The sequence below is a fragment of the Sus scrofa genome, chromosome 4 (genome assembly GCF_054392235.1).
Source record: "Sus scrofa isolate SSC_HxYL_T2T_F1_AM1 chromosome 4, Sscrofa_HxYL_maternal_Yorkshire_Landrace_v2.0, whole genome shotgun sequence".
NCBI lineage: Eukaryota > Metazoa > Chordata > Mammalia > Artiodactyla > Suidae > Sus > Sus scrofa.
Genome location: NC_139386.1, coordinates 38679437 through 38706745, shown reverse-complemented (window position 1 = coordinate 38706745; position 27309 = coordinate 38679437). Strand labels below are relative to the sequence as shown.

Below are 27309 nucleotides of genomic sequence, written 5' to 3'. Positions count from 1 at the left end.
TCAACTGGAGTGCCGATATTTAACATTAGATAATAATTATTTTTTAAATTTTACTGTGTGTTCTTCATAATCACCTTTTTCATGGCACAGTCATATTTCACCAAACAGATCATTGATCTTTTCCCCGAATTATTATGTTTTTAAGTTGTTTTCCAGATTTTGCTGTTATAAAGAATAGTGGGCTGATATACTTTCTCCCAAAGCATTTTCCTGATGTTTATGCTTTTAGGATAAATTTCCACAAGTAGGATCACTGGGTCAAAGAGTATAATAAACATGTTGCCACATTGCTTGCTTGCCTGGTTGCTTGCTTTCATCTTTTAGGGCTGCAGCAGTGGCAAATGGAGGTTCCCAGGCTGGGGGCTCAAATCAGAGCTGTAGCTGCCAGCCAACAGCATAGCCACAGCAATGCCAGATTTGAGCTGCATCTTCAACCTACACCACAGCTCACAGCAACACCGGATCCTTAACTCTCTGAGTGAGGTCAGGGATTAAACCCAAGTCCTTGTGGATACTAGTTGGGTTCGTTACCACTGAGCTACAATGGGAACTCCACATTGCTTTCTTAAACTGTCCAGAGCACTTCTGATCATTGTTTAATATGACATAGGTGAGAGAGACAGATTCGCTGCCATTTTTATAGACGTAATTATTAGGAGCCACGTTCCCAAGGTCACATAGTTGGAGGAAGAGCCAGAATTAAAATGCATGTTTCCTAACCTTTTTTTTTAAATCGTTTTTTAAATTAAAGTATAGTTGATTTACAATGTTGTGCCAATTTCTGCTGTACAGCAAAGTGATCAAGTCATACAGGTACATACATGCTCCTTCTTATATTATTTTCCATCATGGTCTATTGCAAGAGAGTGGAAACAGTTCCCTGTGTTTTACAGTAGAATCTCATTGCTTATCTGCTCTAAGTGTAATAGTTTGCATCTGCTAATCCCACGCTCCCAGTCCATCCCACTCCCTCCCCTTCCCCTTGGCAACCACAAGTCTGTTCTCCATGTCTGTGAGTCTGTTTCTGTTTTGTAGATAGAGTCATTTGTGCCGTATTTTCAATTCCATATATAAGTGATATCATGTGGTTTTTATCTTTCTCTTCCATGACTTACTTTGCTTAGTATGAGAATCTCTAGTTGCATCCATGTTGCTGCAAATGGCATTACTTCATTCTTTTTAATGGCTGAGTAGTATTCCATTATATATGTACCACATCATCTTAATCCATTCATCTGTCAATGGACATTTAAGTTGTTTTCATGTCTTGGCTATTGTGAATAATGTTGCTATGAACATAGGGTGCATGTATCTTTTTATTTTTATTTTTTTTCTTTCTTTTTTATTTTTTTGCTTTTTTTTTTAGGGCCACTCCCATGGCATATGGAGGTTCCCAGGCTAGGGTCTAATCGGAGATACAGTTGCCGGCCTACACCATAGCAATGCTGGACCTGAGCTGGATCTGCCACCTATACCACAGCTCACCACAACTCGGGATCCCTAACCCACTGATCGAGGTCAGGGATCGAACCCACAACCTCATGGTTCCTAGTCAGATTTGTTTCCTCTGTGCCACAACAGGAACTCCCGCATGTATCTTTTTAAATTGTAGTTTTATTCATATATCTGCCCAGGAGTGGGATTGCTGGTAGTGGTATACTTAGTTTCACGAGGAACCTTCATACTGTTTTCCATGAAGACGGTATTTACATTCCTACCAATAGTGTAGGAGGGTTCCCTTTGCTCCACACCCTATCCAGCATTTGTTATTTGGAGACTTATTAATCATGGCCATTCTGACTGGTATGAGGTGGTACCTCATTGTTCCCAACTCTCTTGATTTCTCTTCCCACTGTGCCCCCCACATTCAATGAAACTCAGGCTGAACCATCCCTTCCACTTTCTCTCCCAGACATCTTAGTCTTTCCCTAGCAGGGCTTCTCTGTCATGGTGACTTTTTCTTTCACTGAAGGCCATTCTGCTTTTGGTGGAAGGTAAGACCTCCCTAGTAGCCCAATGACCATTTCTTGGGCTGTGCTATCTTCTAAGCCTAAGGAGGAGAAAGAACACGAAGAAACAAAATATACTAAATTAGAATATGGGACAGGAGCCATGAGAAGGTGCAGAAGGAGCAAACAGAAAAAAACCTCTGATTTTGGAGAACCTTTATGTTTAAGATGAGGCATTTGAGATTTGTCTTAGGGCATGTTCGGTTCACGGTAGGGTCTCTCTGAACTCAGTTGTACCCAGAACTGCCTCGAATTGTTAAATCTACTTCTTGATAGCAATATACTTTCTCAGGATAAAAACTAAACCGTAATTTGTATTTTTTCTTTTCAAATGAATGACAAAAAATTAACTTCAAATACGTATTTTTCAACCATAGAAGAAAGTGAGTCCTGCTTAGTCCAGCCAAAACCACGTATACTGGGAAAAGAATCGACTTTATATGGCCAGGTACAAAAGGGAAGCCTTCCTCCACTAGAAAAGCTCAAGATTTCTGCTGTGTCTACAGCTAATGGTGTTAAGTCCCTCCATGAACAGCCCTTGGCAAAGGATGCTGCAGACCCACCAGGATCCACAGAGGAGACACAGCCTCTAGAGGGACTGATGGAGTCTGAGCCACCTCAGCCAGATGGCAAGGATGATACTCCAGAAGCAGGAGGAACGAAGAAGGATGTGGAAGCAGTGACCGAGGCTCAACTTTTTAAAGGAAATGCTGAGACTGAACCTTTGGGAGCAGAAGCCAAGGGTCAGCCTTTGAGGACAGCAGGAGAGATCACCTCTCTTGGAGCAGTGGGAAGTACTGAGAAGCCACAAGCAGCTGGAGAGATGAAACCTCTAGAAAGAGCCGAGAAAATCCCACCTCTGGAAGCGGCTAGAGAGCCACAATCTCAAGAAGTTGTGGGAAAGGATGGACAGTCCCAACTCCCAGACCCAGTTCCCAAGGAGACGGCATCTCCAGAAATACTGGAAGGAAGTCAGCTTGTGGAAACAGCTGCAAAGCAGCAAGTTCAAGAAACCCTGGGAGAAGATGAGCAGTCTCAGCTGGTAGAAACAATTCCCAAAGACAATGAATCTCTGGACGTATTAGACAGAAGCCAGCTTGTGGGAGCAGAGCAAGAGCAGCAACTTCAGGAAACCCTGGAGACAGATGAGCAGCTCCAACTTCTAGAGATAACTCCCAGAGAGAATGGAACACTGGGAGTATCAGATGGAAGTCAGCTTGTGGAAACAGCTGTAAAGGATGATTTGCTCCATACAACGCCTGAGAGTCCAGGAAACATGGAGCAGATCCCACCTGGGAGAGCAGTTGGAAGCATGGAACATCCAGCAGGAAGTCCAGAGACAGGGGCAGAGGTGGAAATGGTCAGAAAAATTCACACTAACAAAGAGGACCAACACATTGAAGGTAAAAGTTATGCTGTCAAAGATTCAGGATGTCAAATGTGCTTCGTAAGATCATCTCTGGGTGGGGGAGGTGGGTGGTGGCTGACCCCCAGAATCTCTATTTCAAGTGGGTGAAGTTTTTTTTTTTTTATTATTTGCTTTCTTTCTTTCTTTTTTTCTTTTTTTTTTTTTGCTTTTTAGGGCTGCGCCCGCAACATATGGAGGTTCCCAGGCTAGGGGTCAAATTGGAGCCATGCTGGGTCCGAGCCACGTCTGTGACCTACACCACATCTCACGGCAACGCTGGATCCTTAACCCACTGAGTGAGGCCAGGGATCGCACCCAAAACCTCATGGTTCCTAGTCGGATTCGTTTCTGCTGTGTCACAATGGGAACTCCAAGTTCATTTGATCTAAACCAAAAAGGCTTTCTTGCCTGGAAAAGAGGCATTTAGCTTTCAAGCAAAAATATTTCTAAAGCATAGCCTGCGTCCAGATTTTTAACCTTGGGTTTGTGTTTGCTTTTGTGTTTTTGCTTTCTAGGACCATACCCACGACACATAGAAGTTCCCAGGCTAGGGGTCGAATCAGAGTTGCAGCTGCCAGCCTACACTACAGCCACAGCAACGCTAGATCCAAGCCATGTCTGCAACCTGCACCACAGCTCATGGCAACGCTGGATCCTTAACCCACTGAGTGAGGCCAGGGATTGAACCTGTGTCCTCATGGATACTAGTCAGGTTTATTACTGCTGAGCCATGATGGGAACTCCTAACATAGAGTGTCATTGTTAAATAAAAGGGAATATTGAAGGCATGTTAAAATTTTTGAATTTTCCCAAGTTTATTCTTCATCAGGCTCCATGGTATGATGGTATGATGGTATGAGGCTCCAAAATAAAGATTGTCTGTGAAGGAACTGACCTTTTTTTTTTCTTTTTTCTTTTTATGGCTGCACCTGCGGCATGTGGAAGTTCCCAGGCTAGGGGTCAAACTGGAGCTGCACCTGAGGCCTACACCACAGCAACACCAGATCTGAGCTGCATCTTCGACCTATGCAGGAGCAACACCAGATCTTTAATCCACTGATCAAGGCCAGGGATCAAACTTGCATCACTCATGGATACTAGTTGGGTTCTTAACCTGCTGAGCCACAGCAGGAACTCCTGGAACTGACTCTTTTAGTCAAAGAATACACAAATAATGGCTCTCAGAGTGTAATTTTCATCGTTGCCAATCTTATCCTTAGAAAATTACTGTTGGTCTACTCCTGCCCTCTTATAGCCCTTTTTTTTTTTTTTTGTCTTTTTGCCTTTTCTAGGGCCTTTCTTGAAGCATATGGAGGTTCCCAGGCTAGGGGTGTAATCTGGAGCTGTAGCCACTGGCCTGTGCCAGAGCCACAGCAACGTGGGATCTGAGCCATGTCTGCAACCTACACCACAGCTCACAGCAACGCCGGATCTTTAGCCCACTGAGCCAGGCCAGGGATTGAACCTGCAACCTCATGGTTCCTAGTCGGATTCATTAACCACTGCGCCATGACGGGAACTCCAAACTTTTTTTTTTTTTGCCTTTTCTAGGGCCGCTCCCGCAGCATACGGAGGTTCCTAGGCTAGGGGAAGTCTTTATCTTTATAAGAAGACTAGAGAAATGTACTATGTCTTGGCAAATGGCGTTTTTTTAAAATGCACTTTACTGGTATAAAGTAAATGGTATCTATATTGTTCTTTATTGGAATTATAATTTAAAAATTCTTTCTGGAGTTCCCTCATGTCCTAGTGGTAAAGGATCCAGCATTGTCACTGCTGTGGCTCAGGTCATTGCTGTGGTGCAGGTTTGATCCCTGGCCCGGGAACTTGTGCATGCTGCAAGCATAGCCAAGAAAAAAATTTCTGAGGCAGGATTTACATTTTGGTAAATTATAGCTTCATCCTACAGTATAATTAAGTGGAGCATTCATCCATCTGCTTCTTTTTTCTTTTTTCCTTTTTTTTTTTTTTTGGTTCTTTTGTCTTTCTAGGGCCGCACCCCGAGGCATATGAAGTTCCCAGGCTAGGGGTCAAACTGGAGCTGTAGCTGCCGGCCTTCACCACAGCCACAGCAATGCCAGATCCAAGTCATGTCTGCAACCTACACCACAGCTCACAGCAATGCCAGATTCTTAACCCACTGAGCAAGGCCAGGGATCAAACCCTCATCCTCATGGATACTAGTCGGGTTCATTAACCACTGAGCCATGATGGGAACTCCCATCCATCTGTTTCTTAATTCTTTCATTTGTTAATGCAGCAGTTTTTGAGTGCCTAATCATATACTAGGTGCTCAGCGTAGGAATAAGGGGTATAATCCTTGTTCTCAAGGGGCTCACAGTTTAGTGGGAAGAAGGCAGAATTTAAAATACCTCAATCATCTCTTGAGGTCACTGCTTTAATGAAGATGTGTAAAAGTGCTCTGGGAATAACAAGGGAGAAGCAAATAAAAGCATATATTTGTTAGACCAGGGTTGGCAAACTCGAGTCTTTAGGGTCTAGGATAATGACATTTGGTGCAGTGAGGGGCAGATGTAACATCCCAGGGGGCACCAAAGACCTTAGAGAACAGGAGCACAGTTCCATCCAAAGAGGCAGCTGGTTCTTGGCTCCATTCAAAAGCTTGGGGGCCAAAGCTGCCCAAACTGACTTCTTGTTTTGTTTTTGTTTTTGTTTTTGTTTTTTGGCTGTGATGTGCAGTGACTTGATGTGGGCTCTTAGTCACCAAACCAGGGAATGAACCTGGGCCACAGCCATGAAAGCACCAAGTCCTAACCACTAGACCACCAGAGAACTCCCTCAAACTGACTTCCCAGGGAAACTGATTTATATGTGGGATGCTCAGACTTTGAAATGTTTGCAGTCTTTGAATGTTTCATAATTGCTTCCTTTAAACACAATCGTGGCCAAACAAGACAGGATGCCAGGCACCCTAGACCACCTTTTGATTTATGTATAAATGGAACTTTCTATTTATAATATGTTCTGCTGTCCTTCAGTAATTCTGCATCCTGATTTTGCATAAGAGAATGCTAAGGCTCAGAGATGCTAAGTGACATTGGCCCCGTGGAGGATCTGAGAGAACCAGGGCGATTGCCTTTCCTGACATCACCAGAGAAACCTACTGTTTAGACCTAAAGAGCAAAAGGGCTGCATTGGAAACCAGCTGTGCTGCACTTTGCTGTTGTTGTTTCCCTTTTTAGGGCCACACCTGCAGCCTATGGAAGTGCCCAGGCTAGGGGTCGAATCAGAGCTACTACAGCTGCTAACCTATGCCTCAGCCACAGCAACTTGGGATCCGAGCCAGCTCGACAACCTACACTGACCTGCACCGCAGCTCTCAGCAATGCCGGATCCTTTAACCCACGGAGGGAGGCCAGGGATTGAACCCTTATCCTCATGGATTCTAGTCGGATGCTGAGCCACAATGGGAACTGTGACTTTGTTGTTAATGCTAAATGAGTTCTCTCTTAATATCACCTTTGGTTCCTTTTCCAGGTGAGACAGGAGAAAAGGTTGAAACAGAGATGGAGGATGAGAAAGTAAGTGAAGGGGCTGAAACAAAAGAAGAAGAAACAGGAGAAGCTGTGGATCTGTCAGCAGCCACATAGGTACGGTGATGGAAGGGCGAATGGACACAGCGTGTTATAATGGAGACGACAGAAAAATGCAGCAGAGCTAGTGGTTACAGATCTACAGATCCTACCTTTTCATGTCTACAAGTTTTATACAAGGAGTGTGGTTATCATGTTCTTGATTACATTGTTCCATAAAATTGCTAAGCTGTAAATAGTTATCTTAGCTACTTAGAAGAGTTACACATTTCCAAACTACAATAGCCAGAGCCAATACCAACCAGGATATATGTTATTCGAGAGTCTGAGGGCGTTTTCTTCACTGTGGCAATGGGTCCATTCAGTGTAGACAATGAGACCCCGAAACAAAGTATAAACCTTTAAATATAGGTGGCTGGAGAAAGGAGTTGGCAAATTTTAGGAAGCTCCTGATAATAGAGTCACAAAGAATTAGGGTGGAATAAGAATGATCAAGCAACAGGCGAACTATAACTAGGGTTTCTTTCCTCTCATAGAATGTAGATCTTGTAGGAACCTGGAAAAGTACGTCATCTAATTACCTTCTCACCTTAAGTCGGTCTACTACCAAAGATCCTTACTGATCATGGTATATTAAATACGGTAACAAAATTGTCATCAAAGGAATGCAGATTCTTGTGCTGTTGCAAGATTAGGCATTTTCACAGTGAAAGGCTACCCATTTTTTAGGTACCATTTTGTTTTTTGTTTTTGTCCTTTTGCCATTTCTTGGGCCGCTCTCGCGGCATATGGAGGTTCCCAGCCTAGGGGTCCAATCAGAGCTGTGGCCACTGCAACCTTGGGATCCGAGCTGCGGCTGCGACCCATACCACAGCTCAGAGCAATGCCGGATCCTTAACCCACTGAGCAAGGTCAGGGATCGAACCTGCAACCTCATGGTTCCTAGTCGGATTCCTTAACCACTGCGCCATGATGGGAACTCCTAGGTACCATTTTGAATCAGCCCTTGATTTTACACTTAATGTGAGCTGTTTCAATTGGTGTTATCCTTTTGAGTGACATTAAAGGCATTTTAAATTAACTGACTTTTAAATGTATTTCAGAGGCAACAAACATCAAGAGTTAAAACCTAGATTTGTTGCCTATGTGGAGTCTATTCCTTGGATCCCCCCCCCCCTTTTTTTAAAGATAACTGTGATTTAATATTAGGCTTTAGAAGTAGAAAAAAAGCTAAAAAAAATCAAGATTTAAAACCAGTTATAATATTTCATGAATGTTAAAATGATGCATCATAGAAATTTTAAGAATTCCTTCACTGGCGTTGCCGTGAGCTGTGGTGTAGGTTGCAGACCCGGCTTGGATCCCGCGTTGCTGTGGCTCTGGTGTAGGCTGGTGGCTACAGCTCTGATTCGACCCCTAGCCTGGGAACCTCCATATGCCACGGGAGCGGCCCAAGAAAAAAAAAACTCCTTCAAAGTTGCCAAAGGGATTTTTGGCAAAAGATTATATGGGAATAATAATAATGATAGCAATAATTTTTGACAAATGATTGTATGTGAATAATAGCAATGATAGCAATCTTGCCCACCAAGGAATGCCTTGTGTTTATGAATATCAGGATAGAATGATATTCTGGACTCATTTGGTATCTTTATCTTATTTGTAAATATATAAAGATTACTGCTCAGATGAATTACCTAGACTCTTTAGCTTATATATTAGACTATTAAGATGATGTAATTAGTTGTAAAAGTATAGGATACAAGAAAGAGTTATCATCTTTTAATGACTTTAGTGTTAGTTTATGTTTCTGACTTTAAAGAGCTAAGGTAGGAGTTCCCGTCGTGGTGCAGTGGTTAACGAATCCGACTAGGAACCATGAGGTTGCGGGTTCGGTCCCTGCCCTTGCTCAGTGGGTTAACGATCCGGTGTTGCCGTGAGCTGTGGTGTAGGTTGCAGACACGGCTCGGATCCCACGTTGCTGTGGCTCTGGCGTAGGCCGGTGGCTACAGCTCCGACTCGACCCCTAGCCTGGGAACCTCCATATGCCGCGGGAGCGGCCCAAAGAAATAGCAAAAAAATAAATAAAAATAAAAATAAAGAGCTAAGGTAGACAACCTCTTGTTCCTTGAGTAGATGACCTCATTCTCACTGTGAAGTAAAGAAGCTGGACTGTGATTTTATTGAGAGCAAAGATTATTTTATGTACCTTTGAATTCAGGCCTTTAGCTCTTTTAATGGAGCAAAATAGGTGCTTGATAAATATTTGCTGAATCAATCAATGAATAATAAATATCAAGGGTTCTCAAATTTAATTCACTAAAAAAGAATATATTTAAAATATGATTTTGTGTGACACTAACATTTTCATTCCAAGGCTGCTCAAACTTAGTAACAAGCTATACATTTGGTGTAGTTCCCAAAATAGCCATATTTTGGGGTCAGGAAGTTATATAACTCACAACTGATATCTTTCAAATTCCATTTTGTCATCCAAAGGTGTTTTTCCTGACCAAAGGCATTTTTTAATGTTTTTTTTTTAATTCCTCAATGAATTTATCACATCTCTAGTTGTATAATGATCACAACAATCCAATTTCATAGGATTTCCATCCCACAACCCTAGTGCATCCCCCCACTCCCCAAACTGTCTCCTTTGGAAACCATAAGTTTTTCAAAGTCTGTTGAGTATCTGTTCTGCAAAGAAGTTCATTCTGTCCTTTTTTCAGATTCCACATGTCAGTGAAAGCATTTGATGTTGGTGTCTCATTGTATGACTGACTTCACTTAGCATGATAATTCCTAGGTCCATCCATGTTGCTGAAAATGCTGGTAATGACCAAAGGTATTTTTGTGTAGATATCTAATAAGTAGAAAATGTCAGAGCTTAGTGTAAAATATGAGAGACCACCTTAAAAAGTGGAATTGTACTTTTGTATCAAGTACTAAAGTTGTAGGATTCATTTACTCAATAGGCATAAAGGTCCATTCTCTATCGTGCAGATTTAAAAAAAAAACTCTAACATATATTAAAGAGATCTATTCAGAATTCATTCTTGAAGGAACTTTCTCAAGAGCATTATTATAGAGTTGTAATGTATAAAAATTTTAATTCTTTATAATCCCATTAGTTTCCATTAATGATTTTAGTCATCTATTCTTAGAAAAATTCAGGAATTTGTATAACTTTCTGATGCTTTCAATATTTTTGTCATTGGCCTTTATGTGGTTACTAAGACATTTTTAGAAATTATTCTTTTAGATCATGTCAATACATTTTATATTTTAAAATAATTTTCATATTCAAAACCTTTTAAAAAAATTGAAATGTTCCATATTTAAATATTCCAAAATTGAAACATTTCATCTAAATAATCTGTTAATTAATTTTTTAAAACAAAACTAAACTAGTAAATGCCTGTAGCAAAGCTCAAATAATACAGAAAGGCATAAAATGGGCTGTGAAGCTGTCCCTCCAACATCCTTTAGTCCTTCTCTGAAAAGATGATCAAGCTTCTTTTGTTTACTTCCACAAGAAGGTAATGTATATGCCAGGCTATGTGCATATTGCTAAAACAGAAGTGTATGCTTACGTATCCACATTTTAAAACATCAATGATAATTTACTTAGCCCTTGCACTGTGAAAGGTGCATCATGTAAAACCACTAGTCCAACCTTTCCTATGTTAGCATATTTTTCTTTTGCCTAAATGTGATGTGACAGACTTAGCATAGCAAAGTGCATTCGGATCTCCATCTCTCAGAGGAGTTTATAAATTTTGCTTCCAAATTCAAAATGCACAAGTTGGATAAGGCTTGAGCTATCTGTAACAAATTAATTGAAAAACTTCCATTTCAGGGTGCTACGTAGCCACTTTGTAGCTCAGTTTGTGTCCTAGTAAGGTGAGTGCAGTATTTTCTATATCTAACTGGGAGGGAAATAGTAAACAAATGATTTGCCACCTGACATCCCCAGGGTTTTTTTTTGGGGGGGGGGCAGTTGCAGATCTAGGAAATCCCAGTCAGGACTCCAAATGTCTTGGCCAGAGGTACTCTCTACCTTCTCCTGGGGGACTAACAGGATGGGAGTGTGTGGCCAACCGGTGAGCTCATTGCTTTTCCATTTAAACTTGGGAGTAAGAGTTCCTAGCATAGCTAATGGCCTTTGAGCAGTCAAAACACCCACATCACTCTTAACAAATGCTTTATTCCACACTTGGCCTTGATTTAAGAATGGCTTTTAAAGGAAAAAAAAATCCCCCCCCCCCCACATTTGACTAATCAAAGAGTGTTAGATAGTCACAGACAATCTGTGCTCTCTTGGGACACAACAGTTTGTTAGAGCATCTAGCATTAGAAGCACCTCATTTTTATAAAGCTAATATGGTGACCCAATTCTGAATTGTTTTCCAAAAGCCAGCAACGTGAACATCAAAAAGCCCACATGTGCGTAGCCCACATGCCTTTGTCAGGTAAAAGGAGAATGATCCTCTAAGGCATGGCTGTGTCTGAAAAGTTGAAAGCATTTGCTCACAAGATGTCATTTAATCTAAAACTCTGTCATCACCTCTTATCCCCAGAGCTTATAAAGTTAACAAATGGTTGGCTGTAATCTCAAGGTTTTAATTGCAGAAACGGAATCAGTGTAATCTGAGAGAGCTGTTGACAGGTGTGGAATGTCTCTTTTCGGTTCTTGTTGCTACAAACTCCTTAGCAGTACTAATCCATAAAGAATAAAATTGGAAGCTGTTAGCTTTACTTCAGAAATACCACTCAGCAAATGTCTTCAGCAAAATTTAAGAGAGCGCATCCTCGGAGTTCCCATCGTGGCTCAGTGGTTAACGAATCTGACTAGGAACCATGAGGTTGGGGGTTCGATCCCTGGCCTCGCTCAGTGGATTAAGGATCCAGCATTGCCCTGGATCCTGAGTTGCTGTGACTCTGGTCTAGGCCGGCAGCTACAGCTCTGATTCGACCCCTAGCCTGGGAACCTTCATATGCCGTGGGTGTGGCCCTAAAAGGACAAAAAAACAAACAAACAAAAAAAAGCGCATGCTCAAAACCATATCATTATTGATGTGCTTTATGATATTGATAATGATTTCTAATGAAAGAAGTCTCTAGACATCAAAGCCAGGGTTTAATAACTTTTGAGGGTGGGAGAAGGACCTGTTGATATTAATCTAAATTATCCTTTCAGTTTAATAATGTGCAACTATCATGAACAAACATATGACTCTATCCATTACTAGGACAGAGATCTGCAAGCCTTTCTGGTTTCCAGAAAAAAAGAGTTCTGAGAAACCAGTTGGGGACAATAATTTTGGTTTGAAATCTGCCTTATTTTTTACCTTGTAAAATGTTTTCTTGGAGTTCCTGCTGTGGCACAGCGAGTTAATGATTTGGCTTGTCTCTGTGGAGGCGCCAGTTAGATCCCTGGCCTGGTGTAGTGGGTTAAGGATCTGGCATTGCTGCAGCAGTGGCGTAGGCTGCAGCTGCAGCTTGGATTTGATCCCTGATGGGGAACTTCCATATGCCACAGTTGTGGCCCCCCAATTTTTTTTCTCCTAATAAAAGTAACTGTAGCAAAACATAATTCACGCTACATATAAATGTATAAGTAATGCATATTATATTGAATTGATTTATGTGACCCTGACCCCTAGTGCTTAAAATTATCCAGTGATAAGAGGCTTTCCATAGCAGCTATACTGTTGAAGGGTTTTGGGCTGCGAGGGAGTTTCAGCCCCTCATCTTACTAGGAAGGGCTAAGGCCAGAAGGTGACTTTTCTTTTTATATATATATATATATATTTTATTATTACTCAAATGAATTTATCACATCTGTAGTTGTATAATGATCATCACAGTCCACTTCCACAGGATTTCCATCCCACAACCCAAACACATCCCCCTACCCCCCAAACTGTCTCCTGGAGACCATAAGTTTTTCAATGTCTGTGAGTCAGCATCTGTTCTGCAAAGAAGTTCAGTCTGTCCTTTTTTCAGATTCCACATGTCAGTGAAAGTATTTGATGTTAGTGTCTCATTATATGGCTGACTTCACTTAGCATGATAATTTCTAGCTCCATCCATGTTGCTAAAAATGCTGGTATTTTGTTCCTTTTAATGGCTGAGTAATAGTCCATTGTGTATATGTACCACATCTTCCTGATCCTCTCCTCTGTTGATGGACATTTAGGTTGTTTCCATGTCTTGGCTATTGAAAAGAGTGCTGCAGTGAACATCGGAGTACATGTGTCTTTGCACGTCATGGTTTTCTCTGGATAGATGCCCAGGAGTGGGATTGCTGGAAGGTGACTTTTCTAGCCATCGTTGTACTCATAGCAGTTCGAAATGAGGACAAACCAAAGTTAATTTGAACTAGTAGTTATTTAGTGGATCATTTTCTGGATATCAGAGTTTTGTTTAAAAGTTTTTCTCCCCCCGCCCCTGAATAATGACACAGTGATTATTTAAGTGCAAGGAAGAAGTCTTATCAAAATGATAATTTTTTTTCTTAGTAAAAAATGAATATACATTCATGGTAGAAACTTCAGAAAATATAATTATCTAAACTTTACACATAATTCCATTGGTCAAAAAATCATGTATCTGAAGGATTATTTTTTAGAGTTGCAATAGCAAATTAGCCAAAGCATAACTATTAATAGAATTTTAAGTCTGCTGACCCGCTGAGCACAGCACTTCTGGATTTTCCTCACTGGAATTTTTTTGAGGTAGTAGGTTATAGAGAATGTTCCAAGAATACTTGCTATATTAGTAGACATTGTTTAGTGTTACAGAGAGAGGAGCTATGCCCAAGTATATTAGCACTGAGCAGACCACAATTTATAATTTTATTGTTATCTTAGGAAAAAACATTCAAACTATTTTATTTGAAGTTTTTTTTTTTTAATACTTTCTAATTGTTGATCAAATGTTCATGAAAAGATTGTAAGCTCTTTAGAGGGCAGGAAAAGTGCCCTACAGGGCTTAGGACAAATTTCACACTTGAAATATTGGTTGATGACAAATGCTTTTTATTCTTATATAATCATGAAAATTTCCACAGAACTGAATATAATTGGCTAGAAGGAAATATGGCCAAAATTTTTATAAAATTATTTTGTACTGGTGGTTCCATACTTACAGTTTTGAATGAATATGTTATTAGAAATAAAGTGTTTAAAAGCTTTTCTCTTTATTTTTATGTCAATTTTTATTGCGGAAATGTATGTTGACTCATTGTGTCCTTCAGAAAGAAAAGCATTATTTAGTTCTCTGGTGGCTCATTGGATTAAGGATCTGGCATTGTCACTGCAGCAGCCTGGTTTCTTCTGTAGCACAGCTTCGACTCCTGGCCTGAGAACTTTCTGAATGTTGTGGGTGTGGTCAAAAAAAAAAAAAAAAAAAAAGACATTTAAAAAAAATTACACACTCCATCCAAGGTAAAGAATATGACAACAGCCGGGACACATGGGTAACTCTTTAGATATTATTTTTTCTTTTTACGGCCACACTTGCAGCAAACGGGAGTTCCCCAGGCCGGGAGTTGAATCCCAGCCACATCTGCAACCTATGCCACAGCCACAGCAACATCGAATCCTTAACCCACCCAGGAGGCCAGGGATCGAAACTGCATCCTCACAGAGACATCAGTTCCTTTACCTGCTTAAGCCACAATGGAAACTCCTCTTCTGGCCTCTTATGATCATTTATTTAATGATAACACACTTCAAAGAGATTGCTGTTTGAAAGGCTAACATGCAATAAGAGTTCCTTTTCATATTTAACAAAACTGTGATTCTCCTTCAGTGTGGAAAGAGACTCAAAATATCCCAGCCACTTAAAACTCAAGTATTGTCCTAGACAGATTTCATCACCTGTCAACATTTTTCCAAACAAACTTGGTGGGGGTGATGTTTGTCACTTGCTAATTTTCCTAAGTCTTTATATTTGTAGCAAATACAAGTTAACTATGAGCACCATTTTTTAATTCACTTAACACTGTACCAGAGACTGTATTACTACAGTCCTTTAAAAAAGGTTTAAATTTTCAAGGCATTTTTATCTGTAGAGAGCACCCAAATACTCCTCCCCATTGTACAGTTTCCCTGATTATTAACATCTTTAATTAATGTGGTACGTTTGTTAAATTGGACAAATATTGGCATATTATTAACTAAAACCACTAGTTTATATTAGGGTTTAATCTTTGTGTTGGACATTCTGTGGTGTTTTTTTTTTTTCCACCCAGAAAATCTTCCCAGCTGTAGCTTCAGCATCAATATAGATTTTTAATATAATATGATTTTTGTTTTTTTCCATTATAGCTGGTTTACAGTGTTCTGTCAATTATCTACTGTACAGCAAGGTGACCCAGTTACACATACATGGATACATTCTTTTTTCTCACATTATCATGCTCCATCATAAGTGACTAGACATAGTTCCCAGTGCTACGCAGCAGAATCTCATTGCTAATCCATTCCAAAGGTAATAGTCTGCATCTACTATATTCCCTGGTTTTTGATAAATGTGTGACTTGTAACTACCATTATAGAATCATACATAGTCATTTCAGTGCCTAAAAATCTCTTGTGCTTTACCATCACTCTGTACCCTTGGCAACCACTGATCTTTTTATTATCTCCATAGTTTTGCCTTTTCTGGAATGTCACATAGTTGGGCTCATGCAATTGGCAGTCTTTTCAGATGGACGTCTTTCACTTAGTAACATGCATTTATGGTTCTTTTTGTGGCTTGATAACTTGTTTCTTTTCATTGCCAAATAACAGAAAGGTTTCTATCGTTATCATCATAGCTGTGTGCCAAATATCATTCTAAGTGCTTTATACACATTCACTTATTTAATCCCTATAACAAATTTATAAGGCAAGTACTAGTAATATTCCCATTTTATAGAAGAAACAGAATACAAAGCTTAAGTAACTTTCCCAAGATGACACAGATGCTAAGTCATGGAATAAGACTTGAACTCAAGTAGTTTGGCTTCAGAGTCCTATGGTAACTACAGTATTATACTGCTTCATATAAAAATGTTAAAAATAATTTTTAGCACCTAATTTTATCAGTGTACAGTGCTATATTCCCCAACTCTGCCTGCTGGAAGAATCCTCACCCTTATCTTTTATGTTAATAAATTTACATACCTAAATAGCAGAAACTTTTCCATTTAGCGCATTATTCCATGTGCTGATTAATTATTAAATACTGAATAGTGCTAGATTTTTGAGCTTTTGTTGCATGCTAGACACCGCTAAATACTTTCCTCATACATTATCTTATTTAATCTTTAAGTCATCTCTTGAGAAGGTGCAATTATTCTCTCCCAGGAAACTGAGGCTTGGGAGTTCCCAGCATGGCTTAGTGGAAATGAATCTGGCCAGCATCCATGAAGACACATGTTTGATCCCCGGCCTTGCTCAGTGGGTTAAGGATCCAGGATTGCTGTGAGCTGTGGTATAGGTTGCAGACAAGACTCGGATCCCATGTGGCTGTGGCTGTGGCTGTGGCATAGACCAGCGACTACAGCTCTGATGTGACCCCTAGCCTGGGGACTTCCATATGCCTCAGGTGTGGCCCTAAAAAGACAAAAAGACAAAAAAAAAAAAAAAAAAAAAAAGGGAAAGAAAAAGAAACTGAGGCTTAAAGAGGCTAAATAACTATCTCGGATCATAAAGCTAATAAGTGGTAGATCAGGGCTTTAAAAATCTATTGGAATTACTCCGAAGTTTGTGCTCTTAAAACTGCTATTCTTGGATTTCCCTTTGTGGCTCAGTAGGAATGAACCCGACTAGTATCATGAGATTGTAGGTTCCATTCCTGGCCTCCCTCAGTGGGTTAAAGGTCCAGCATTGCTGTGAGCTGTGGCGTAAGACACAGACACAGCTCAGAGCCCTAGTTGCTGTGGCTGTGGTGTAGGCCGGCAGCTGCAGCTCTGATTTGACCCCTAGCCTGGGAACCTCCATATGCTGCAGGTGCGGCCCTAAAAAGCAAAACAAAACAAAACTGCTGTTCTTAACTGCTTCTAACATTATCCTTTGATCGACCAAACTTTTACCACAATATTTCTAAAACAACCAGAAACAAATAGGTATGTGTAAGAATGGTATGTGTGCAGGTAAGAATGTTATGGCAGCACTGATGAAATATGATAATTTTACAAACACTGAAGCATTTGGAGGAACAGTTAAATCACCTAAGGTATGTCCACACAAAAGAAGACTCTGCAATAGTTTTAAAAATGAGGTGAATCTGTATTTACATGGAAAATGGTCAAGACAGAAGAAAGCGGTCTGTAAAATAATATGTACCGTAAAGCTCCATTTACGTAAACGAGTCAAAAACTAAAGTAGGTGAATAGAAAACTACCTGTTGGTTACACTCAAAACTCCTGGCAGTGGTCATCTGTGGGGAGATTCAGTGGAATGGACAGTGAGTGAAGAGGACTTTTACTTTTTAATCTATATAACTCTGTGTTGGAATTTATTGTACATGGAGGACGTATTTGTGCGGGAGTTGCTTAAAAATGTTAAAAGACTTCAGAGAACAAACACGTGATAGTTATACATCACCTTATCTCAACCATGTCAAAGTGTGAAGCTGGAAGGAAGTTTTGAGGAAAAAAATAGTTGCAGTTTAAACTTCATGGTTCTTCCACTTTTATTTAAGCAATGTGATTTAATGTATAAATTAAACTGTTAAAAAAGTGAACGGAATCACCCCAAGGGAAATCTGCGTGCTGTATTATTCCCACTAGAAATTAGAAAAATATTATCTATATAAAATTTTGGTCCAGTTTCTTCTTCTTTACCTCTACCATTCAAACTTAAATTTTACTTAAGTAAAAGCAGAATCATATACCTGACATGAGACTAAATATTTCACATCATTAAATTAATAGGGTTTAACTGACTTAGGTGTGCTCTTTATTTCTCAAGAATAGTAACTTTTCATCTTTCCTACATGTTATTTCCCTTTACTTTCACTTATCTGAGCAACTATGTCATACATGTGTCTTTTTCCCACACCCAATAATACATGTGTTACCTAAGTTAACTCATAACATCGCTAACCAGATTCATCATTAATCTTCAGTTCCCCTTATTATATGGTGTCTCCAAAATAACTTGAGATGTTTCAGTTGGCTTTACACTTTCCAACATCAACTGTAAAAATTAAGATATTAATTTAAAAACGTTATTAAAATTCTGGACTAAATAGCACTGGGCCCACTTAAAGTGATGCGGTCACGAGAGGTCCTTGGATGGCTATTGCTTCAATCTCAACACGGCCTCCCTATCAGGAAAATAATGAACAAATTAAGAGATCACCATAAGATGCACTAAAAACACATGCAATTAACAGCAAGACAAGTATTATTATTATTTGGCCACGCCCTTGGCATGTGGAAGTTCCCAGGCCAGGGATTAAATCCAAGCTGTGGCAATGCTGGATCCTTAACCCACTGCACTGGGCCAGAGACTGAACCCTTGCCTCTGCAGTGACAATGGCAGATCCTTAACCCACCGCACCACAGTGGGAACTCCCAAAACAAGCATTTTTTTAGGGCCACGCCCAAGGCATATGGAGGTTCTCAGGCTAGGAGTCGAATCAGAGCTGTAACTGCCGACCTACACCACAGCCACGGCAATGCTGAATCCGAGCTGCATCTGCAACCTACACACGGCACGTGCAATGCCCGATCAACTCACTGAACGAGGCCAGGGATTGAACCCACATCCTCATGGATACTAATCGGGTTTGTTAACCACTGAGCGATGACGGGCACTCCACAAGACAAACATTTTTAACATGAAACTTTTCAAAGAAGGAAACAAGGGGGAACCCTCATCAAGAATCTATCATAGGAGTTCCCGTCGTGGCGCAGTGGTTAACAAATCCGACTAGGAACCATGACTTTGTGGGTTCGGTCCCCGGCCTTGCTCAGTGGGTTAAGGATCCGGCATTGCTGTGAGCTGTGGTGTAGGTTGCAGACTCGGCTTGGATCCCATGTTGCTATGGCTCTGGTGTAGGCCGGTGGCTATAGCTCCGCTTGGACCCCTAGCCTGGGAACCTCCATATACCACGGGAGCGGCCCCAGAAAAGGCAAAAAGACAAAAAGACAAAAAAAAAAAAAAAAGAATCTATCATAGGTAAGGTTATGACACTGTGTTCATCTAAGTTAGTTCAGGTGATTCTCACCACACCCCTTTTATCAGGTGTCCTAGAGGACACACTGAGGCTTAAAAAGGTTATTTAACCCATCCTAGGACACAAAGCTAAACAATAGGTTCAAACCATGACCAAGTTCAGAACTCCTTCTATCGCATACTATAAACTTAATAAACCTAATGATACTGATCATTCCCAGTAACAACCAATTAAAGGAACAAAAACACCATTCATAGAATATAAAATTTTAGTGGGGTGCTGCTTCTTTATAAGTGGGAATTCTGTGCGGCTAAGGGGCACAGGAAGGGCGTCTAGTTAGCTTAGCATACCAAAATGAGAATGGTGAGAAATATACGAGGCACTGGTCTTGAGGTTATTTTTTCTAATGGAAGGCCTAGATATTTTATTATATGATAGAAAAGTAAAATTTCTACTACAGAACTCACAGACCTGGCTCAGTTTATGGTCTCTCAGTAACATTAAAACAATACAGATGGTATTTTAATTTTGCTCACAATTTATGTACTCTAAGCCTGCTGTGTTCATGTTTGGCTTTGATTTTTAATTGTCTTAATTTTTAAGACAAATTTTATGTTTCTTAGGGTTTCTTAATTTTTTTCCTTCTTAGGTTTCTTAATCCCCAGCTTCTGCCCATATATATAACACTGGGTGTTCTAGATTTTTAGAATTCTAAGTTCCAGGAAAGCAGGGACTATTTCTTTTCTTTTAAAAAATTTCCTGCCACAGTGTTTCATTTGTCATATTCTGGGGAAAAAAAAAAGTGAAACTCAAAACTGTGTATGTGAGTCATTTTATAGTGTACTTACTTTGGGCAAAGCAGCAATCTGGTAAGCAGCTCTTGCAGGAAAATTACCCTGGAAATCTAAATTTAAAAGAATTTCAATTTAGTTTTCAGATACTGTATTATTATTCAACCCTGCATAGTCAAGAATCTGGTAAGTGCTTCAGATATTTGTCAGATCTTAAGTAGAAGCAATGTTGAAAAAAGAAGCTCATGTTCGTATTACTGATAAAATATTTTGCCATATGATTCCCATGATTTTAATACTTTAAAAAATAATTTTCTGGGAGTTCCTGTCGTGGCACAGCGGCAACGAATCTGACTAGGAACCATGAGGTTGTGGGTTCGATCCCTGGCCTGGCTCAGTGGGTTAAGGATCCGGGGTTGCTGTGAGCCGTGGTGTAGGTCACAGACTCAGCTCGGATCCAGCGTTGGTATGGCTGTGGTGCAGGCTGGCGGCTACAGCTCTGATTAGACTCCTGGCCTGGGAACCTCCATGTGCCGCTGGTGCGGCCCTAAAAGGACAAAAGACCAAAAAAAAAAAAAAAAGTTTTCTAGGAAAATTGAAAATACTCATGTACTCTGACACTTTAATCTTATTTAACATGAAGGCGGGTTGTTTTATACCTGGTTACTAAGTAGGGAACAACTGCCAATCTCCAGTGATTTTGGCAGGGAATTTCGCCGTTAACTTTGGTCCACTCTAGCCACTTCTTGAGGACAGAATAATGACACTTTTTCCATGTTATACCTTCGTCTCATCTCACCAGGTGGCAGGGATACTCAGTTTTCCTACTAGGACAGCAGTGTTGATAACAGATGACCTTTACTGAGTGCTCACAGTGTACCAGCATATGTTCCAAGTGTTTACATGGTGTATTAACTCATTTAAAAGTTCAGCCTTATAAGGTTTTATCCTCACTGTGCATCTGAGGAAACCAAGGCACAGAAATATTAACTAACCAGCCAATGATTCTGAGAGAGCAGAACAGAGATGGTGGCTGGACCTTATCACAACAATAACAACTACAATCTATGTGTTAGAAAACTATCAGGAGGGCTTAGAAAGCCTGAGAAAGGCGTAAGAAACTTAAGTCCATTAGGAAAAAAACAGACTGGATGGGTTGCAGTATGTTATTCCAGGGAAAGCGACAGAAATGTCTTGGATCTTTTTCAGGGGGGCACCCTGCATATTTCCGATTGGGCTATTCATTCTTTTAGGATAGGATCTCTGACCATTTCTGTAGCATCTCCTATCACTCTTAATTCATAATGGCCACACATCAAGGTAACAGGTTTACTTCTCTTTAAAATGGAAAATAATAATAAGACTAAATGACTTACACTGTTTGTAGATGTCGTTGACGGTGCTGAAGTCATTTATGTCTGCCAGCAAAACGGTTGTTTTTACCACTGGAAGATATATATGTTGTCATTAGGTTTATTTAGTTGTTTGGTCTGATCCAAAACATTACTTAGAAAAATAGGACTGATGAAATAAAATTCATAGTTTAAGGCAGGACAAAAAAATTTTTTTAAATAAAAATTCTTAAAAATACAAGAATTTCTCCGCCCACTTAGTCGTCCTTCCTCCCCCCTTGTGTGCATGGCACATCTGCACTGAGAGTTAACCAGCCCTCTCCAGTGGCAGAAATACCTGCCCACCTATAAAGTTCAGTTCTTTTGGTCCCAGCCATGTAACTCCCTAGACCGGAACATTACTTATCTCTGACCTTCTTAATGTCACTACCTAAGTTACCTGTATTCTATTTTATTTATTTATTTATTATTTTTTTGTCTTTTTGCCTTTTCTAGGGCCACACTTGCAGCATGTGGAGGTTCCCAGGCTAGGGTCTAATCGGAGGAGCTGCAGCCACTGGCCTACACCAGAGTCACAGCAACGCAGGATCCCAGCCGTGTCTTCGACCTACACCACAGCTCACGGCAACGCCAGATCCTTAACCCACTGAGCGAGGCCAGGGATCGAACCTGCAACCTCATGGTTCCCAGTCGGATTCGTTAACCACTGTGCCACCTGGAAACTCGTATTCTGCCTATTTTATTAAGAGTGTTGATTTCTGCATTATTACCAAATAAGACTAGGCCTCCAACAAAAATGATAACTAGACAACTTGAAATGACTGACCTAAAACATACCTCTACCAGATCACTGATTATAACAGTGTCTAACTCTAGATATGAGAAGAAGCAACAAGAGAGAATGACTTCTTGGACCATGGCTTTTGGCTACTGTTAACAGAGCCCGAATCCACTAATAGCACACTAAGTGGCTCATCAATGAAATGCTTGTCTGATCTGGGAATGAGCATCCCTGGTGCTATGGGACAAACTGGCAATGAAATGGCTCCCAAACCTTGTTGAAAATAAGATAGAAAGTGAGGGGGTGGTAAAATAGAGAATGCAGCCCACCATCCAGTTCTACAAGAATCAAGTCATCAGCCACTGTAGTCACTGTGATAATACATGGTGAAAGGCATTCAGAGAGAAGTTCAGGATAAGGACTTTGTGTTCTGGACTTTGTGTTTTGGGAGAACTGCCAGAATTGCCCCTCAGATATTTGCAAGAGACAATTTTAAGAACCCAGTTTTTCACATCTTTCTACACTTAAGAAAAGTACTAAAACCATTAATTAAAATCATCCATTCCTTGAGAACAGAAGGAACCCCCGAACCAAGATGGGTGGCATTTTGAGGGCACAAACCTCTTCGCCAAAATCATACATACTCTGGTCTCTCTCCCTACCTCTTTGGAACAGCCCTCAAAGCTTTGTGCAAGACTGTCTCCCAGGTTACAACCCTCAGGTTAGCTCAAAGAAAACTTTCCATTTCTTTCTTAGATTGACTATTGCCTTTTTCTCCTTGAGACTATGTATATTTTCTGTGACTGTCTTAATTCAAATGGGAATGAAATTAAACCAACTTTAAAAAAACAACAAAAGATGTGGGGTGGCATGACATACTACTGGATGCCATGTGTTCTAAAAAGACCAAAGAATATTTGACTGTCATATGAAATAATATCAAGTTGCTCACCATTCGTGAAGTCACAGCCCGCAGCTTTCAGAATTTCACCCATGTTTGTAAGAGCCTGTGGACCAAAGTAAGACAGGCCTAAGGCACTGATGCCACATTAATGCTTCAATTCAATTAACCATATTTTACGAATAGCTCCTTGCAGGGAAAAAAAAAACAAACTTCCTCTTCTAGGAAAATTCTACTCTTCGTAGGCCACTTGTATACAAGTGAACTGCTTCTTGGCTTACGTTAATGGAATGACTCTTTCTGAAGTATAGTGAGAATTGTCTCCTTTTGTGAGGAAAAAGACTAAAGTGTCTTCCTCAGTTTCTTGAGTGCCAGGATATGTGAAATTCTCAGCCAGGGTCCACTAAGCTAAAACAGAAATAGTTTTAATTCTGCATCACTCTGAGGCTAAGTATGAGCTACTAAGCATTAAAACATATTTTCCTGGAGTTCTCATCATGGCTTAGCAGAAACAAATCTGACTAGTATCACTGAGGACGAAGGTTTGATCCCTGGCCCTGCTCAGTGGGTTAAGGTTGCCGTGAGCTGAGGTGCATGTTGCAGAGATGGCTCAGATCCCGAGTTGCTGTGGCGTAAGCCAGTAGCTACAGCTCTGATTCGACCCCTAGCCTGGGACCCCTCTATATGCTACACGTGCAGCCCTAAAAAGACCAAAAAAAAAAAAAAAAAAAAAATTTTTTTTTTCTGGCCATGCCCATGGCATGTGAAAGTTCCCAGCCCAGGGATTGAGCTCAAGCCACTGCAGTGACAACACTAGATCCTTAACCCACTTGCTGTGCCATAAGAGAACTCTAAAAGATGGTGTCTTTAAAGTGGTATTTGATTTTAAAGAGTTCTTGCTTTTTCCTTAAAAAAGCAATTAGTAATTGTGTATATGTTTGATGCTCTGGCCTTTGGAAAAATTAGTTTTTCAACCTATCCTTATTATTTTTTCAATTCATTCTTCCACTTTACTTGACCAGTTACATTACAATAGTTAATGATTTAAAAAATTTTATCTTCTAAGTAGATAAGACATGGATTGGCGAAAAATTCAAAAGCTATAAAAAAGCATATACAGTGAAAAGCTGTCTTCCACCCTCACCCCCCCTTCCCAGTTTCCTTCAGCAGAGATAACATTGTTTTTAGTTTCTTATGCATCTTTCCACAGTCCATGCTCACACCAGCATAAATGTATATATTCTTAGACAGGCACACAGATGGTAGCTTGTTGTGGATGCCTTCCTGCATCTTGGTTTTATCATGTAACAATCCTGGAGATCTTTCCATATTAATTTAGTTGTATGGATCTAGCAGGATTTAACTAGTTCCTTATGGATGGACATTTAGGTTGGACATTGGGATATTTCCAATGACCCAGGGAATGTATTAAATTATAACTTAATTCTATTTATTGGATTAGAATTGTATCTCATTCTTATTTTAAAAAACACACGCATGTAACCTTTGATATTTCTCTCTTTCTAACAAATGTTGACTTTTACTTCTGGTGGTAGTTTTTTTTTTTGCAGGTCATTGGCCCTGACTAAAAAGTTTCCCAATTCATGTGGAAGTGGAAACATGTTTTCTGATTTCAATAATTCAGGGGTTCCCCTCCCATTTTATTCAAATATAATCGATATAAACATTATTTTAGTTTTAGGTGCATACTGTAATGATTTAATAAAGTGATTACTACAACAGGTTTAGTTAACATCCAAGAGTTCAGGTTTAAAGTCACCTCGGAAAGTAAAAAAAAAGTCTTTTTGCCTTTTCTAGGGCCGCTTCCCATGGCATATGGAGGTTCTCAGGCTAGGGGTCAAATCGGAGCTGTAGCCACCAGCCTACGCCAGAGCCACAGCCACAGCAACGTGGGATCTGAGCCTCGTCTGCAACCCACACCACAGCTCATAGCAACGCCGGATCCTTTACCCACTGAGAAAGGCCAGGGATCGAACCCGCAACCTCATGGTTCCTAGTCGGATTCATTAACCACTGCGCCATGACGGGAACTCCTAAAAAAAATTTTTTTTTTTGGTTGTTAAATGTTTCACTATGTTTCCAACTTTCTAGTGACATAAAACTGTCTTAAGTCAGTCAGTAAGAAACTTAAAGAGCACTTCTCTGATAATCAGCCAAGTGGATTCTTAACACTCCTCAATATAACAAGCAGAGAAGGGAACTTCAAATGTGGAAAAAGACCCACCTGTTTAGCTTCTTCTACCACTCCTCCTGGCACAAGCTGTCCACTTGCAGGGTCCATGCCTATCTGTCCTGAAATGTAGATGGTCCTGTCGACTAACACAGCTTGACTGCAATAAACAGAAATGCAGTGTGTATACAAAAGATCAATATGAAATACAAAACTCAATGCTAAGAGAATTCTTTGCTAAGGACACAAAAAGCACAAAATGTAAAATAAAGAAATTTGATAACTGGACTTCATTAAAAACTTTTGCTTACTGAAAGAGATCTTTAAGAAAATGTGGTTAAGTCGCAGATTGGGAGAAAGTATTTGCAAAACATATCTAACAAAGGATGTGTATTCAGAATATATAAAGAACTCTTATAACTCAATAATATAAAGACCAACCAATAAAAAAACAGCCAAGTGATCTGATCAGACACTTCACAAGAGAAGACATACAAAGGGCTAAGGAGTAATGCAAACCAAAACCACACGGAGATACCATCACACACAGTAAGGCCTCACTGATAGCAAATATTGCTGAGGATGTGGAGTAACTGGAACCCTCATACTTTGTTGGTAGGAATGCAAAATAGTACAGACACTTTGGAAAATTGTTTGGCAGTTTCTTAAAAATATAAACATACACATAACATACAACCCAGCAATTTCTTTCCTAGGAAACTACCCAAAAGAAATGAAAACATATGTTCAAAGACTTTACATGACTATTCAGAACAGCATTATTCTTGGTAGCAAAAATTAAAAACAAAAAAATAAAAAACTCTCACTGATACATGCAACTAAGGACTACATACTATTTGATTCTACTTATATAAAATTCTAGAAACAAACAAACAAAAAAAGCAGTAGAAAATAGATTAGTGGCTGCCTGGGATCAGGGTAGGTATGGGGATTGATGAGTGAGGAATTTTTGTAGGGGCTGGGCAGAGGTGTGTGGGGGTGATGTAAATATTCAAAAACTTGACTGTGGTAGCAAATGCATAATTCTATATAGTTACCAAAACTCATGGAACTTTCCATTAATATGGGTGAATTTTACATGTAACATATGCCTCAGTAAAGCTGTAAAACAAAAGAAAGCAATGCCAAAGGCACTCTCAGGAAAATAATTAGACAAGGTTAATCATTGCTGAAGGATCAATTAAAGATCCACCTGTGAGGTTACACTTGCAAAGGACTTACTTTTGGAACTGATTTTTTTTTTTTTTTTTTTTTTTTTTGTAATGAGAATACTAAGTTTCAGATTTAGGATAAAATCACAGGAAAAAGCATAAGTTACACGATACCTGAAAGCTAAACGAACTTTATTTATTTTTGGATAAAGAAAGCCCCACCATTGTTTCTTAATTGTGATAAAAAGTATTTATCAAACATAAAATGTACCATTTTGAAAACCATTTTTAGGTATACAATTCAATGGCACTGAATACCTTCGTTGTAAAAAGTTTATAAACAAACTTTAATATCAATTTAACTTTGTAAGTAAAGTTTGTTTTACCATTTCACCTTTATTATGAAAAAAGATACTCTCATTTCTAATTTTCTAGTTACCTATATTTTGTGTCCTAACATGTTGCAAACTTCATGACGTCTCCCTCTGATTTCCCGACCAAACCTTTTTTCTTCATAATTTTAAATATACAATTGACGATTTTAAACTCGTAGTGGGACTCCGGGTGCATTGCCCCCTTTCCCAGGTTCAGTTTCCCGGCTCAGTGTGTCCGATGAGGTTGCCCGCAATGACCTCGGAGGACCACCGCAGCTCGGACGCGGATTGGCCCAAGTCCCAAGCCAGACCCCACCCGCCCGAGTCCGTCCCGGGTCCACGGCCATCTGTACCTGTAAGGACCAATGGCCGCTGGGGCTTTCACAGTACTGATCACCTTTCTGACCAAAGCCGACATGCTAACGCTTTTCTCTGGCTGCCACTCCTAGACAACAATCTCGTAAAGCGTTCCTACTGGCGTTTCTGGAGACTAATCAGCCGGGGCTGGAGTTCCTGTTTTAAAGCGTCACCCGGGGCTGGGTTCGCTGAGAATTCTGGGAATTGTAGTCTTCGCGCGACTCTGGGCCACGTGGAGG

The 27309-nt window shown here is 40.1% G+C and overlaps 2 protein-coding genes across 7 annotated transcripts in view; one reads left to right on the top strand and one right to left on the bottom strand.

The window, feature by feature from the left end:
- The window catches only part of ERICH5 (glutamate rich 5), a 33131-nt gene extending 18953 nt beyond the window's left edge, over nt 1-14178 (top strand). For 2 of the 6 annotated variants that reach the window (XR_014843606.1, XR_002343195.2), the window contains exons 2-5: nt 2387-3412; nt 6916-7700; nt 7958-8800; nt 9081-10088. Coding sequence is in view for 4 of the 6 variants with exons in the window: in XM_085022016.1 (XP_084878142.1) it covers nt 2387-3412; nt 6916-7028 (1139 nt within the window). In the remaining 2 variants the exon portion in view is untranslated. Of the gene's footprint in view, nt 1-2386; nt 3413-6915; nt 7701-7957; nt 8801-9080; nt 10089-10830; nt 10875-13173 lie in introns of those variants that run through there. The other 4 variants (XM_085022016.1, XM_021089063.2, XM_005655354.4 and 1 more) reach the window with 2 other exon arrangements.
- A 3457-nt stretch (nt 14179-17635) lies between these two features.
- Nucleotides 17636-27209, bottom strand: RIDA (reactive intermediate imine deaminase A homolog). The gene is made up of 6 exons (XM_001928953.6): nt 27067-27209; nt 25222-25327; nt 23028-23082; nt 21319-21387; nt 20000-20055; nt 17636-18296 (listed from the first exon to the last, which is right to left on the bottom strand). Exons 1-6 carry the CDS (start codon nt 27129-27131, stop codon nt 18234-18236), a joined length of 414 nt encoding a protein of 137 aa, XP_001928988.2. The 5' UTR covers nt 27132-27209; the 3' UTR covers nt 17636-18233.
- Between the last annotated feature and the right edge of the window lie 100 nt (nt 27210-27309).